Below are 16,627 nucleotides of genomic sequence, written 5' to 3' on the forward strand. Positions count from 1 at the left end.
ATAAAATTTATGAACTAACGCGGTGCAAATCTTCCCCCCAGAATACATCACTATTGGCAAAAACAGTGTCGAAAACTTCATCGTAGCGTGTCCAATTGACGAACAAGAGCTCGCATCTTCACTCACGCTGAGTAAATTGCACATCACGCCACAGATGAAGTTCACTAAGTGTTCCCTTGGGTTCGAAAACGAACAACGAATGTTTCTCAACGCGAGCATCCAAACGGTGCTAAAATTTTGCCAGTTCAACTGTGATAACTTCACTCGAATAGTCGACAGCGACACCAACTGGATGGAACTGCAGCAGATGATCAATACTGTCCAGCAGCAACCATCGCACAGTTTGAACCATTTAAGCAGCCCTAGTAGCAGTAGTAGCGTTGGAACAGGGCCGGCAGCACGGAGCGATGTGTTGAAAAAGCTCACTCGACTTTTCAGCAGTTCCGAACGAAACCAGACTTCCTCCTCCGGGCACGAAAAAGAAGACTCTATCATATTTTTGAGTAAAAATGATCTGGAGAGCCTCGAATGTGGCCAGCAAATACAACAGCAGCAACAGCTGCAGCTGCATCATCAGCATCAGCGACTGCAGCAACATGAGCCAGACCAGCAGCCGATGTCGCTGGCATCGGGAATAAGCGAGAAAATGAAGGTGTTTTCACCGAACAAGAAGAGATGGTTCCGAGGTTTGCGATCCACCGGCAGTCAGGGGCAAGATGTTGGCTCGGAAGAAGATCAAGAGAAAAAACAAACGAGTATAGACCGGTATAAGGATATGTCCCGGCTGATACAGACCAGATTCGGCGAGTTAGAAATCGGCGAAAAAAATGGTAGTAGAGCGAGCTCAACTATAGCGCTAGATGAAATAGTAAGTTGTAACCCTGGTGAAACCGACCATGACAATAGGTTACAAAAATGTTTATCATTGCAACATATTGAAATGAAAGGCGAATGTAAAATGGATATTTCGAACAGAAACAAGCCCGATCTTGTTAACAATATAAGTTTGATCGACAGAGAGCCCTCCGATGATATGATTCTGGAATCGGAAGATACACTCTTTTTCCCCATCAGAAGCAGTGCTCACCAGCAGTCGTTTATGACACAGAAATTATACAGCGAATTCCACGTGAAGACCAAACAACATAGCAAATCCCAATCCAGCATACAACATCTGCTCAATCTTGCAAGCCCACAACGGTCGAACGACAGCAAGCAGAAGTCGAAAGCAAACGAGAAAAAGCGTTCGGAAATTATACTTTCGTTTGAGGACCTACAGAGCCTCAGCAGGGATGAGGAACTGGCGGACATATCTATACGAACGCAGTTGAGCATTCTAGACGATCTTCCCTACAGTAGCGTCCGCGACTCGATCGTCATCCAGGAAAGCGAACCCCGAACGCCATCGGAAAGTATATACGCTGAAATTTGCTCCGAAAGCCCGGCCAGAACACCTCCCGTAACTCCCCAGAAACCTCCCGTCTTCCCTGTCGTCTTTCAATCGCCACCACGTCCCGAGAAGCGATTCACCAGCATTCGCATAAATGTTCCTTCCAGTGATGCGTGCCAGTTGGTCAGTCACAACCCGGCCGGGTCTCGTTGTGCATCGGTCGTGGCTAGTCCCGTCGAGGATAACATCTACAACACTATCAAATAGCGACCGGTCTCGGACCATTGCTACGAACATAAGATTTAACATTTAAATTGAACGCAATCTGCTTCGGGCTCATTTTCTAAAATAATAAGTATCATTATAATTAGGGTAGAGAGGGGCAATATGGTTCTCCTAAGAAAGATACGTCCTAAATCATGTAGCAACATTTTTAAATTATGCTACAAGTTAAACACTATTGATCGATGTACATTGTATGAATAAGATTTAAAAAAGATTTATATGGAAAATTTTCACTTTTAAAGTGTGTTCCATTTCCGTCGATCGAAAGCACCACGGGGCAAAATGGCCCACCATGCGGGGCAATATGACCATGTTAGTTGATTCAAGTATTTAAACATGTTTCCACAAAGTGTGGAGGCGATCTGGCGTAGTGGTAACATCCATGCCTCTCACGCTAAAGGTCACGAGTTCAATTCTCACTCCCGACATTCTACCAAAAATGGAAGTAAAAAGTGACGAACCAGCCAAATGAGTTGAAAATCACTATAATACAGTTAAAAAAATCCACAAAGAAATAACGTAACAAGTTCGTAATTTTCACGTGTGTTTCATTGGATTTCATTCAGTTTGTATGTACAAAAAATAACAATGGGATCAAAGTGATTTGACTGCTTCTTCTTCTTCTTTGTTTTTAAGAGGCTTTAAACTTTCCAGTTCATTCGCCTCTAGATTGGACTGCAATTTTACGTTACTCAAAACAGGGACAGAGAATATCTGTGCAGTTATGTACCCATGAATGGCATAAGTAACATTGGTTCCGTCCATCGCCGCCCATAGAGGAACTGTTACATCGGTCGGCGCGAAATCGACGTCGTTAAACACGTACCGATTGAATGAAGCGATTTCAGTTTTGTGAAATCCGATGACCGCTATTGGCAAAGTTTCAGCACGGACATATGCTTTCCCCAACAGTGCACTCACTTCATTCAAAGTAACTACCTCTCCAGGTTGGTTTTTTAAAGAATTTTCAATCGCCCGAGAAAAGTGAGTTTCAAACGGTCCCATAAAGCTCACATGAATGGGCTGAAGCATGTGAGAGCAATGCAGGGGTAAGCTTAAAACTTCAACGTGGCATTTTCTAGCTTTGTCAACGAATTCAAAATTCTTGGTATGACTACAATGTCCGTCAACAATTAAGAACACCGGACTGTCACCGTTGAGTTCACGTGATTGATAAAGTGCTCAAACTACATGTTGAACTCTTTAGCCGCCATCCAGTCGCTGAAATTGGATGACAATAAGGATCTAGGAGTAGCACATTACTTATTTTTGCTGCGCACCGCCAATTACGATTCCGGTTTTTTTACTTTCACGATTTTTTACTTCTGTTAAAATCGGCATCTGATGGCAACGACGATGGAGCTCGTCATTTGAGATCCAATTGTCTGACCACTAATCCCGAATTCCGATACACGTTCTCTGCTGATACGCCCCATGTTTCACATGCGAAAGCAGCACTGATTTTACGTTGGAACTAAAGATCCTGATTTTGATGTGGTAACTGATCTGATTTGACCTCCATGACTTCCTCCGACTCGCAAAGGCAGCTCTCGCCTTCTTGATCTGCGCGCATATATCGATGTTGGTTCCGCCATTGCCCAGCTACTTGCCAGCTGCTGTGAATCTAAAAGGGGTGACCGTGTTGACATCCAAAGCTTTCGTCTTGCTGACGTTAATTTCCAGGCCAGCCTCAGAAGAGCATGCGGCCAGGTTGTCAAGCTGCAAATGAGAGCGCCGCGTCGATACTAGTGCAATGTCATCAGCAAAAGCAAAATCGTTGATGTGCTCCATCCTAGTAAGCTCCCTAAGGAGCCCACGGTTCGGTCAACGGTGATCTATGATCTCGTCGATGACGATGAGGAATAGTAGTGGTGAAAGTAAACAGCATTGCCCAGCACCAGCCGCGACCCAGATTGGGACAGACAAGATCCCGTTGTGTAAGATTCTGCACGCAAAGGCCTCGTTCTTCGGTCGAAAGCTTTCTCATAATCGATGAACACCAGGTAAAGGGACTCCCGCAATTCATTGATTTGCTCAACATTGATGCGCAGCGTAGCAATGTGGTCGTTACCCTACCAGCTCTAAATCTCGCCTGCTGCTGTCGGAGCGTCGCATCTATCTTGTCCTTGACCCGATTGAGGATTAACTTGCACAGGACTTTAAAAACTACGCCCAGCAGCATGATGCCTCGCCAGTTGTCGCATTCACTCAGGTCCCCTTTCTTTGGAACCTTGATGAGGATGCCCTGTCGGCCGGAAATGTTGCAGTTCCCCAAACATTTACGAATAAATGATGCAAAATTTCTGCGGATAGTGCGTGGTCAACTTTGAGCATCTCGGCTGATATGCGATCAACCCCCGGAGCTTTGTTGGATTTCGTACATCTGAATTGCTGCTTCTATCTCTCGCAATGACGCGCCTGTGTGTTGACACGTGAAGTGCGTCTCACTGGAGGCGGCTCACGCTGGGGTGTTGGTGACTGGTTGCTCGAAGTGCTCGAACCAACGTTTCATCTGATACCAACGACGGGCTGTATCTTTTCCCCTCCTGGTTCTTTGTAGCTCTATCGCGTCCCTTATATCACCTATCTTCTTTCAGGTGTCCTCCGAGATCCATTCTTTTCTTCGGATGCGCAGTTCACTCTGATTATCCTCTCTGGTTGCGATTAAGGGGTTCTTGATGGCAGTCCACTCGTCCTCGAAGCAGTCACCAGCAGGAACATCCTCGGTTCGGGTTCCAAGTTTATCCACAAAAAAACCTTTTCACGTTAGGATCTTCTAATCGGCGCGTGTTGAAACGACGACCGAATTTTTTCTCCCTCGCGCTACGCGTAGACGAGTTCCTCCGATGAGAAGATGGTAGTCGGAAGCGATGTCGGCACTGCGTTCATTCCGCACGCCAAGCAGGCTCCGTCTAAACATTCGATTGATGCAGATGTGGTCGATTTGGTTCTCAGTGTAACTGTCACCTGAGACTCACGTAACTTTGTGTGCTGCTCTATGGGGGAAGAACGTGTCCCCATTCACCATGTCGTTGTTGCCACTAAACTCTGCAAGCAGTTCGCCGTTTTCGCTCATCTCTCCCAGACCATATTGTCGGAACCTATCTTCGCGTTGAAGTCGCCCATCAAGATCTTGATGTCACCTCTCGAAATCTTGTCCACGACAGCATTTAGCTGACTGTAGAGCTCTCCTTCTCCTGTGGCTCGGCAGCGTTGGTTGACGCGTAACTCTGGATTATTGTAAGGTTTCGCACCCGTGTTCTGAATCTGGCTACGATCACTCTGCTGCTTATAGGCTCTCACTTCAAGAGTGCCGCGTGGGCCCACACGCTAGGCTGGAAGCTAATTCCACGATGGTGTGGAGCGTTGTCACCTCGTATGCCAGAGTACAGTAGTAGCAGTCCCGAAGGTAGCCGGTGTTCTCCAAAGTCCGATGGAGCACCTTCCTTCAGCTTATCTGTTATCATAGCTGTCGGAAAAATGAGAAAGGGTGGAACAAAATCCCCCACTGCTGACATACACACGCAGGCCGTACTCAGCACCCCGCGCTCAGCTGAAGTTATAGTGCCCACCTGCCTTTTTCCCCACATTGCTAGGATTTTGGTCTGCACCTGTTGAATGAAGATAATAATTTTTAGTTTACTTGCTGCTCCTACGGGAAAAAGATAGTTACCGGAATCACTGATGTCCCACCGACGTTGAATTGCCTTACTGCTGGAATATTGTATTTTTGCTGTTCGTCCTCCAGTAAATTGTAGAATTTCCCGACTGCAACGCGATAGAATCCTTGTGCTCTGGCGGCGGAAGTTGCTTCTGGTGTCCGAAGTGAAAGTTGTGAGTGGCGCTTCCGAAAACCAGCTAACCAATCTATTCCGGCTATTGGCTTTTGGCTATTAAAAGGGTGAAAAATACCAATACCACTAAAGCAGTATGTCGCACTGACCTACCTGTTTCGATGACCGCGTTCAAGCTGGTCTGTTTACAAATTTTGACAACTTTGTTTACAGGTTATGTTGAGAACATACCTAGTTGTACTGCCCCATGCAGGTATGCCCATCCTGTCCCGCTCGAAAAAATGAACCGATATTTCACATAAAACGACAAAGCAGCGCAATAAATCAGTGGAAATGTTCAGAAATAATACTAGTACGAATTGACATAAAGAGCAGTGTCGTAAATTTCAGTATGAAGCGTACAGAGCTTATTTTGTTGCCTGATGTTACTTACGAGTATATATTTTCGTGATAATCAGTCAATGTGAAATTTCTTTCAATATCTTTATCAAACAATTCCGTTTTTTTTTTGTTTTGAATACCGTTTTTCACGGAGGTACTTAAGAAAAGTATTTCTAACACAATTGTTGGAAAATAAGTGTGAATGGTTCAATAACAAGCACAAACGAATGATGGTTCATTTTGCCCCACCTGGTCATATAGCTCCCATCTGCCCTACTTTGTATTCAGTGATAGCACCAATAAACGAGTGTATTCGAACGCAAATTTGGATACTGTATTATAACATGCTACAACAATTTTTAAAATATAACACTTTTACAATGATTGTGTATCCATCGACACTACCAGATTAATTACATACCATGACTGGGCTTCGTTACTCTTCGAGCCTAACCACAATCATGTATATACGCTCAAAATACGTGCCTTTAACACTTCCTCGAAGCTCCCAATCCATACGCCGGAAGAAATACGCTATTCGCGCTTATAAAGCAAACAGCATCGCATTCCCACATAAAGATATCATCTTGCTCTTTGTTAGTTTTAGGAACATGAGACAGGGACACAATTAATTAGAGACCAGAGGAAGAAAGAATAACGGCGACCAAAGTATTACCGGAACTTGTGATAAAAAATAAAGCAAAAACGCAATGATTAAACTAATTTAGAAGTAATGCTATAGGAACGAAATTGAACCGTAAAAAAACATTTTATTACCCGCTATTAGCGACATTATGTGATCGAAGGTATAATCGTCTTAACTTTTTCAAATCGTTATCAAGGATTACAGTGGGCAGCCCGATAAAGCTTCCGCTGCACAACAGCGATCTTAGCGATTCAACTTAGATATGTTTTATAGCTATATGTAATGCAGGGAGCCTCCTCCTCATTTTTTATCATTACGACGAAAGCAATGTTAATAATAGGATCTATTCAAGTCGCTCATGTAGGCCAATCGTGTGAAAAACAATATTTTCTCTAATAAACAATATTTAATTCGCATCCCCGAAGATGTAAATCAATAATTAATACAATATTTAAATAAAGCGATGATAAAAACAAACTCACGTTGTTTCTCTAGCTCCTTCGATTATTCGAAGAGCTCGCTCACATTGCATCCGATCTTGGACGTCCGCCAAGACGTGCTTCAGCAGGTAGAGCAGACTATTGTACTCATTCAGCAGCATATTGCGCTCCTCCTCGTTGTACTTTGCTGATTCCCAATCTGGAATGTGAAACAAAACGTCTTGTCATTTTCTAACACCTTCTGGTAATAATTTCTTGATTTGCAACTTCACATTATTCGTTTGGAATTTCTCGTCGCAAAGCTGGTTTGACAAACTGCCATAGTTTGTGATCTTCAGCTGAACTATTCTAATACATTAGGCGTCGTGCACAAATTATGTAACGCGAGTAGGGGGAGGGGGGGGGCAGGGGGTCAATATTTCGTTACTTAATATGGCATAGGGGGAGGGGGGCAGCCGTGATCGTTACTTAACAAAATTCAATTTTTATTCCTAAATAATCTGCACGGGCCCCTATATGCTTTAGCAGCTAGTTTCGATTCTGAGACCGAATGATGTATGTTTCTTGAGCCAAGATGATAAAGCACTTGTTGTAATGGATTTAACAGCAGTCAATAAGCAAGCACAGATAGATGCATCTTGAACAGAGTTACAATATCTATTACAATATTACAATGTTTCATACAAAATTAACAGATTTTTCAAAATAACGTTGCAAGAATGGCTTTAGGTTGATGATATTTTTCCCATCTCACCTATTTTATTCATATAGCGTTATAATAAATAAATAACATCGTTTATCCTTTCCCTACTGAAGTACAGAGAATGTAAATTCGAAAAGTGCATCCATACTGTCGTGAAAATTAATTTCCTTTTAAAATATATTTTTCAAATGGATTGAAAATGCACATTTCAAAGCGAAAAGAAGGGATCAAATCAGTTCAGGAAATATCAAAGCTCGAACCACTCACTGAAATCAGTCGTTAAGCATAACCTAAAGAGATTCGACTACGACCGAAATCCTATTCTCCTGTTTTTTTAACTAGTTTTTGCTATTGATTGTGAAATTAAACAAAACAAACTGAAACACCTGAATTCACTCAGATAAATTCGGACAGCAGAAGACTTTATCTTACTTTTTTGTGTAGTATATGCCAAGAATACATCAAACCTGAAGTTCCAGGACCAGACTTTGGAGATTTAGAAAGGCATCGGAAGATATCTACATAGGTGTTGAAGACGTAGAAATAGAAGCTATTGAACTGGGCGCGAACAAAACAATAACTGTTAGGGCCATCTGCTGAACCATCAAATTGTTGGACGAACAAAGTTTGAATAACAAATAGAAATTTAAATAAAACCATACTCGATTAAATTGTTTAGAATGAAAAAATCCTGTCCTGTCCATATCCTCAGCATTAGCTATACAGTAACTTTGTGTCCTTCTCAAGCGTTGACAGTTCCCCAGTTCCGCCTTATTATGCTACCTTTTCATTCATTACTGTCATTACATTTTTGTGTACTTGAAATGTATCATAATGAAGGTATTTACAAGGTAACTGAATAAATTTCCATTGCACCTCAATAAAGCAATGTATTTTTATTACAGTGTATATGTTTCCAGGGATTACGTGGATACCATCAACATCGTCTAATCAATGACTTTTATGTCAATCAATAATGCGGAATTAGTACGATATTAAGCCGACTGTTTTACTCGTCACTTGAGGACAACCCAGAGCCTTTTGCAAGTAGTGAAATGTAACGACAGGAACTACTGCATTGCACCAAGGAGTAGTGTAAATCAACATCAATTTATATGAGTCCATGTTCCTCTTAGCTTAACGCCGAATTCAAAATGCTATGAACTTGTCGAAAGTTCCTCTGATGTCACTACTTGCATATAAGAAACATCTGTAAGAAAATTTGATTCCGACCTAGGCAGATATCTAATTTTTCTATGTCGAACGAACGACTTTCACTTTGTGTGAAGATTAGCGTTACGTAACATAAGGAGGAGGGGGGTTTGTCTTGCGTTACTTTTTGTTAAATAGGGGGGGGGGGGGGGGAGGGGGTCAAAAAATGGCATTTTTAGTGTTACGTAATCTGTGCACGACGCATTAGAAAAATACTAATTTCGAATGGGTATCAACTTTCTTTTGACCACGAAATTATTGAAGTAGTACTTTCAGCCTCCTGGGCTGGTTCGTCTCAGTAAAAAGGCCTAAACAGTGCCCCTAGGTACATTAATTAATTTTACAGGCAGATACAGATTAACAAATTAACAGTAATACAATAAGCAAAAGTGTTCACGTCACGAGAATTTCAACTCATTTCAACTTTTGATTTCTTCTCTCTCCTTCTTATTCTTAACTAGCTGACCCGGCAAACTACGTCCCGTCCAAAATTTATTTTTCGTTATCACATCCTTGTTTTCTTACTAGGCGAACATTCATGGGTCCAATCGCAGAACTGTTCATTGATTGATCAACCAATCTACCCTTTAAAATAATGTTTTACTATAAAAGTTCAGTACTTCGCGACATTATAATATCAGATTATTTTCAGACACAATTCTCGTGTAAGATTTCTCATCCACTTGCAAATAATATGAATAAATGTTTGATACAGAAAATATTATAGACATATGAATACAAATATGAATAAAGACAGCCCTAAATCGGACAACTCCTTTCTCTAGGTTCGCTCTTTTCAACACATTCGGCTATCCATTTTTATTTATATAGATCAATCATTTTCAACCGGTGGGGAATTCCCCCCTAGTGGGGAATTTAGTCATTGAAAGCGGGGAATTGCGCCAGGGAATATTGCACATTTACTTCGTTTTGACGATGACAATTATTAGCAAAAATTGCCACAAAAACATTATTGGAGACGCTAAAATTTGCGTTCTAAATCTAAGATGTAATGTTCAATTGAACAACTTCGAAATGTTTGAAAGGCTTTCGTCAGTGAACGATGACGGAAAAGACGACGAAACAGTACAGAAGACCATAAAAAAGGAAATTGTACAGCATTTGTCAAGACTTATCCCGTGTAAACTTGAAACATATTTTCCTTATATCAAAGAACAAATTTGGACATGGTTTGAAATGTCTTCCGAGTGGCAGTGATGAAGGTTTCGGATCAATTTCAGAACAAAGTCTTCAATCTACAAATGATCGATTCTTATCCTGATATGCGGAACAAACGTTACAAATGTTGTTGTCTTTCGCATAGAATTTAAGTGAATCTGATTTCCTACACAAAGTGGATATCGAAGACATAAGGTGTGCTTTTTCGACAACGTTCTCAAGAATTACGATTTTGGCGGAAATCGTACAGGCGCAGGTGCCATACTGACTTGTCAAAACTTTATAAACCTTTTTTGTTATCAGATACAAGTATAAAATCAAATTTGTTGCGAAACTTGAAACCCGTTCGTATTCTTACATTACTTCACTGATATGCTACAAACTTTCTTACAAAATACTGATAGGGATGAAGCACTGGGATTAATTTCCGCAAAGGGGGGAAAAGAGCAAAAAAGGTTGAAAACCAATGATATAGATAGAAGACGATATAGGAGTGCGTTTTATCACATTAAAATCCATTTCCACTTTCGAACAAAGATCAATTTCCCGTAGCGCAAACAACGCTTGTCAATATGTAATTGTAGAACATATGCGAATTAAATTTTTCGAATTTTCCAAAAATTTTCAATTTGTTCCATTTGTTTGATTAGTTCTCGAGTTATGCAGAAGTTTGTGTTTTATTTGTATGGCTGCCTCCTTTTAAAAAGGGGGGAGGAGCGTCGAACCACCATAGAAACATTTATCAATCCCTGAAACCTCTATATGTCAAGCTTGATTCAATTTACTTGATTAGTTCTCGAGCCATTCAACCGTGTGGCCAGTGAGGAAACGTCCGCGTTGTCCGGAGACCTCGGGGGTTCTTGTTCGCCTTGTCGCGAAGGAGAAGAACTAAGATCTAGGCCACCACGAATAACGGAAATCGCGGATAACGCGATAAACGACTGAAAATGAGGTGCAAACACGAAATAAAGATATTTCAGCATGAAAACTATGTTTTATCAATACAGAAAGAGTTAAACTATCCATCTGTAAGGTCGTGTACACCAGTGATCAGATAATGTGAAAGCCATGATCAAAACAAAAGAGCAAGTGCCTACCTCTCACTGACAAATTTTGGGACGCTCGATAGAATTACTAGTATTACTAATTACTAGCGCCTTCTATCTGAGTTGCATTAGGGTGACCATGAAAAAACGTGTTTTTTCTGCTTGAACTTTTATATTTTAAATTCTACATCAAAACTGTCTTCATGCAACATTTAGAGCTTATCGATACCAACATTTTGCGATGCAGAACTTGTCTATATCTTAATCCTACTTAAAATTATTGATGGTTTTTTACCCAAAAACTCATCACAAATCACACATCATGTTGCGTGAAATATGTTCTTTCAAATGCCGCCAACAAACTTTGTTTACGTTCGCCCCAGAAAGAATGACAAACAAATGAAAGAGCATGTTTTTTGGGAAGAAATATCAATAACTTTGAGTAAAGTTGAGAGTTCTGCATCGAAAAATATTTGTATTAGTAAGCTCTAAAAGTCTTTCGAAGACATTTTGCATGTAAAATTTTAAATATGAAAGGTAGAGCAAAAAACAGACTTGTAGCATGTAGCATGTTGAATATATGGAATTCCACCTTAAGAGCTAGGTGTGGGAACATATTTGACGTCATCTCATACCCTCTCGATGGGTGGTGTAAAGTACCCGGTCCCATGCCAGTGGTTGCAGTCCATTGACAAGTAGGTCTCGTTATCTATTATGACCACGACATCGCGCTTCGCTGGGAAAATGTTTTTCACCAGCATCTTTAGTCGCTCCTTGCTACCTTGGCTACCATGACTGTTGATAGATCACAGTAGCCATGACAGAAGCAGGAGTGACATGCTTTTAGATTTGTGCTTATTCTAGTTTTACCTTCCAACTAATAAAGACATGAAATCCTCAAACTCTCATAATTTATTTGACTACTGAGAAGGTAACATTTTTGGCGACGAGGTTGAAGCCTGAAGATTCTTCCGAGATGACCACCGAATATGGAACTCAAGCCGGATCCGAAGCTGGAGCAAGTGGAGGAGAAATTCCGTTGTCCGTTGTGATGCAGCAAATGGCCGAGCAAAACAGCCGTTTGATGAAGTTACTGGAACAGTTCACCGGTAACCAAGCAACGTCAACACAGCAAAACGCTCCAGAGAAAATTCTCGAATCCCTTGCAACCAACCTTAAGGAGTTTCACTTCGATCCGGAAAACGGGTTGACTTTCGATCGCTGGTTTTCTAAGTACGAGGATCTATTCAGGCAGGATGGCAGAAGCTTGGACGATGCCGCGAAGGTTAGACTTTTGCTGCGGAGTCTCAGTGTTCCGGTGCACGAGAAATTCCTCAACTACCTGCTGCCGTCCCACCCACGCGATTTCACCTTCGACGAAGTTGTAGACGAGATGAAGCAGATTTTTGGTCAGCATAAATCTCTGTTCAGCAAGCGCTACGACTGCCTCAATATTGAGAAGAACGAAGCCGACGATTTCGTAACGTATGCTGGAATCGTCAACCGTCAATGTGAGGATTTTGAACTTCAGAAGCTCACCGTGGATCAGTTCAAGAGCCTGGTGTTCATCTGCGGTTTCAAGTCATCGAAGGACACCGACGTCAGGACCCGACTTCTGTCGAAGCTCGAGTCCGATCAAGCTGAAACCATCAACCTGGCAGGACTGGTCACCGAGTGCCAACGACTGTCGAATCTTAAACACGACACGGCGTTGGTCGAGAAGAAACCGACATCTTCAGCGGTCCAGGCAGTTCGGCAGTCAAAGAAGCAGCCGAACAACCAGATGAAGTCATCAGCAGACATCAAGACACCTCCATCACCGTGTTGGCAATGCGGCGCAATGCATTTTGTGAAGGACTGCAAATTTTCGAAGCACACCTGCAAACAGTGCGGGAAAGTGGGCCACAAAGACGGATACTGTGGTTTTTTTTCCAAGTCATCAACTACGGAGTCGAAAGCTGGTTCCAAGAAGAAGAAGCCTTTCAACACGAAGGTTATTCAAATCGTGAAGCAGGTCCGTAGTCCGTAGAAGGTCCGTAGAAGGTTCATCACCGTCAATTTCAACGGAAAATCGGCCGAGCTCCAATTGGACTGTGGTTCCGACATCACCGTTATCAGCACACACACGTGGAAAATGATTGGCTCACCGTCATCAACGGTGACTAGCGTAGAAGCATCAACGGCATCAAGGGAACCACTCGAATACTATAGGGAAAACTACGAAGGCATCGGTCTGCTACATCACATCAGTTGAATATCTGAACGTCATCGGACTGGACTGTTTGGACGCGTTTGACTTATGGTCGAAGCCGCTTGCTGCCAACTGCAATCAGGTGAATCTTTCCAATTTTTCGCCTTCCTCTGATCAGCACTTCCGCCGGTCGATTTTTAGGACTGGGCAGCACCCATCGTCGTTGTCAAGAAACCGGGGGGAAAAGTGCGTGTATGTGCCGATTACTCGACTGGGCTCAACGCAGCACTGGAGACCAACACCCACCCTCTTCCTACCCCGGAGGAGATCTTCAGCAAGCTATCCGGCAGTCAAGTTTTCAGCATCATCGACCTGTCGGATGCCTACCTTCAGGTGGAGGTCGATGACGAATCCAAGAAGCTGTTGACGATTAACACCCACCGTGGGTTATTCCGTTTCAACCGATTGGCTCCAGGGGTCAAGTCAGCACCCGGTGCATTCCAGCAGCTAATGGCGAAAATGGTTTCGGGTCTACGTGGTGTGGAAGTTTTCCTCGACGATATTCTGGTGCACAGCAAGACTCTCGTGGATCATAACCGAATCATCCACATGCTTTTCAACCGTCTGCGTGACTATGGATTCCGTCTACGTGTGGAGAAGTGCCGATTCCACCAGGATCAAATCAAGTATCTTGGACATATCGTTTCTGCTAAAGGTATCCAACCCGATCCAGCCAAGATTGCAGCCATTTCGAAAATGCCCGCACCAACTTACGTTCCCACCTTGCGCTCGTTCTTGGGTGCAGTCAACTTGTACGGCAAATTCGTCCGCGAGATGCACCAACTACGCCATCCGTTAGACAACCTTCTGAAAAAGGACACGAAGTTCGATTGGAGTAAGGAGTGTCAGCACGCTTTCCAAAACATCAAAAAAGTGCTACAATCTGGTCTGTTGCTCACCCACTACAATCCAGAGCAAGAGATTATCGTGGCAGGAGATGCGTCAAAAACTGGCATTGGTGCAGTTATTCTTCATCGTTTTCCGAACGGCATCATCAAGGCTGTGTCACATGCATCGAGATCGCTGACTGTAGCAGCAGAACTATAGCCAAATCAAAAAAGAAGCGTTGGCATTGGTTTTTGCTTGCACGAAGTTACATCGTTTGCTGTGGGGTCGTCGGTTCACGCTTCAAACGGACCATCAACCATTGCTGAGAATTTTCGGATCCAAAAAGGGCATTCCTGTACATACCGCAAATCGACTCCAACGATGGGCCCTGACACTTGTGGGATACGATTTCCACATCGAATACGTATCAACTCAAGATTTCGGTTACGCTGACGTACTTTCCCGGCTTATCAGCAACCATCCGAAACCCGACGAAGAAGCAGTCATCGCTATGGTTCGAGTCGAAGATGACGTTAGTTCCTGTTTCCATGACTCTATTCAAGATTTCCAGTCACCCACGAGAGTCTGAAGATCGCCACTAAGAAGAATTTGGGATCGTCCATTTCCGTACAGCTCCGTATCATCCACAATCAAACGGGCAAGCGGAGAGGTTTGTGGACACCTTGAAGAGATCGCTGAAGAAAATTGTCGGCGAAGGAGAGAGGTCAACCCTTACTGCGCTTCAAACGTTCCTGTACGTCTACAGATCCACTCCATCAGCGGTTTTGAGTGGACAATCTCCAGCCGAGGTAATGCTTGGACGCAAGATGAGGACAACTTTGGACCTGTTACGACAGTCACCCAAACCAAAATTTCACCCACAACATCAACCAATCAAGTTTCAAGATTACCACTGCTACCAAATTAGAGGGAGAGATGCTACCTTGGCTACCATGACTGTTGATAGATCACAGTAGCCATGACAGAAGCAGGAGTGACATGCTTTTAGATTTGTGCTTATTCTAGTTTTACCTTCCAACTAATAAAGACATGAAATCCTCAAGCTCTCATAATTTATTTGACTACTGAGAAGGAAACACTCCTATTGGGAGATTACCTTCCGCTCAGACACCGCCGTCCTCAACTGACGCTTTCGCATAAAAATGTTCATTTTAAGGTACTTCTTCACCGTTTAGTCGGTTGCCCCTACTGTTTAGGCAAAGGTGCGGAACGATGAGGCCATCTTGCTCTCGGCCTTCCTTTTTAGCTTCTGCTGCATTTTACGATTGAGCAGCACATTCGGGCGGCCGAAACTAGGTTTACGTTCGACGCTCTCGCTTTTCTCCGGAAGTTAGAGGATGTTTCAAATCCTGAATCAGCTATATCAGACAGACACGAAGTGCCACACGATGTCCAACTTCTTCGTTCCGGGGTGGAGCTGCAGTACAAAGCATCGAGCGCAGTTGATTGACCATGTTTACTGCAAATCAACTAATAGGGGCGTCGAAGCTAATTGTAGAAGGCTTAATAAGGAAAAAAGTCCATTGAATTATCTTCCGTAGTTTTTTTTATCGCCATCCGAAATTAGTTTTTAATGCATAAGTTTAACTCGATTTATACGATTTCTGTAACACGAATAATCAAAGTTGCACCAATGGCTTTTGTTAGAAAAATATTTTTACAGGGTTAATGGGTTAAGTGTTTAACCGATTGTTTTTTTCTAAAAAAAATCGCCGTGACAATAAATGGATTGTTTTTGACGACCTACACTTTTGAAGGCATATTTATACCAACATCTAATAATAATATTCCCGCCTATTTGAATTCTACGAAGTATCAAACTTGTCTCATCAACATTTCTCCATTCTCTCACCACTCACCTTTGTCCGAACCATGTGGGAGTGCATCCAGATAAATATCTCTCATTTTCTTGGAGTGGTTCAACATTTTTACATATTCCCGCCGTGCTTTGATTCGCACTTCACAAAGATCAGCGTGTATCTCCGATCGAACCGCACCGGAACTTTCCTCTCCCCCTGGCATAGCTTCCACTCGCTCACGCATGTTCGCTACGAATCCGCGGTACTGGCTTTCGGTGTAGCTATTCACATCATCCAGTAGAGTTTCGTCCAAGGTTCCTACTCCTAGCAACGTCAGTAGATCGTTATTGCTAGAATCTTTATTCATTTTTGTCTGCCCATTATTATGCTGTGCCGAATTTTGCGCCGAAAATAAATCCTTCATGTTATCAGTTTCCTGACCATTGACATTGTAAAATGTGTTATCCAGAAGCTGAAGCGAAATTTCCGTTAGTAAGAAGTTTAGGTTCATGTTGCAAGTTCCTTCCGTTTTTAGAGCCAAAATGTGAGGACTCTAGAGACTGAAAACACAAAATAATTTTCAAAAATATCAATGCAAAACAACAACTATATTGTTTATTTTTCTCCGTCTTCCCTGTCAGCGCCGGTAAAT

General features: G+C 42.6%; 2 protein-coding genes across 7 annotated transcripts in view; one reads left to right on the plus strand and one right to left on the minus strand.

The window, feature by feature from the left end:
- The window catches only part of LOC129773113 (uncharacterized), a 281,523-nt gene extending 274,536 nt beyond the window's left edge, over positions 1-6,987 (plus strand). For all 6 annotated transcript variants that reach the window (XM_055776668.1, XM_055776667.1, XM_055776669.1 and 3 more), the window contains one exon: positions 42-6,987. In XM_055776668.1, the coding sequence (XP_055632643.1) occupies positions 42-1,657 (1,616 nt within the window). In that variant the 3' untranslated portion in view covers positions 1,658-6,987. The remainder of the gene's footprint in view (positions 1-41) is intronic.
- On the minus strand, positions 6,565-16,627 carry LOC129773114 (uncharacterized). The gene is made up of 2 exons (XM_055776674.1): positions 16,036-16,627; positions 6,565-7,135 (listed from the first exon to the last, which is right to left on the minus strand). Exons 1-2 carry the CDS (start codon positions 16,484-16,486, stop codon positions 6,975-6,977), a joined length of 612 nt encoding a protein of 203 aa, XP_055632649.1. The 5' UTR covers positions 16,487-16,627; the 3' UTR covers positions 6,565-6,974.

Source organism: Toxorhynchites rutilus, chromosome 3 (assembly GCF_029784135.1).
Source record: "Toxorhynchites rutilus septentrionalis strain SRP chromosome 3, ASM2978413v1, whole genome shotgun sequence".
Lineage (NCBI taxonomy): Eukaryota > Metazoa > Arthropoda > Insecta > Diptera > Culicidae > Toxorhynchites > Toxorhynchites rutilus.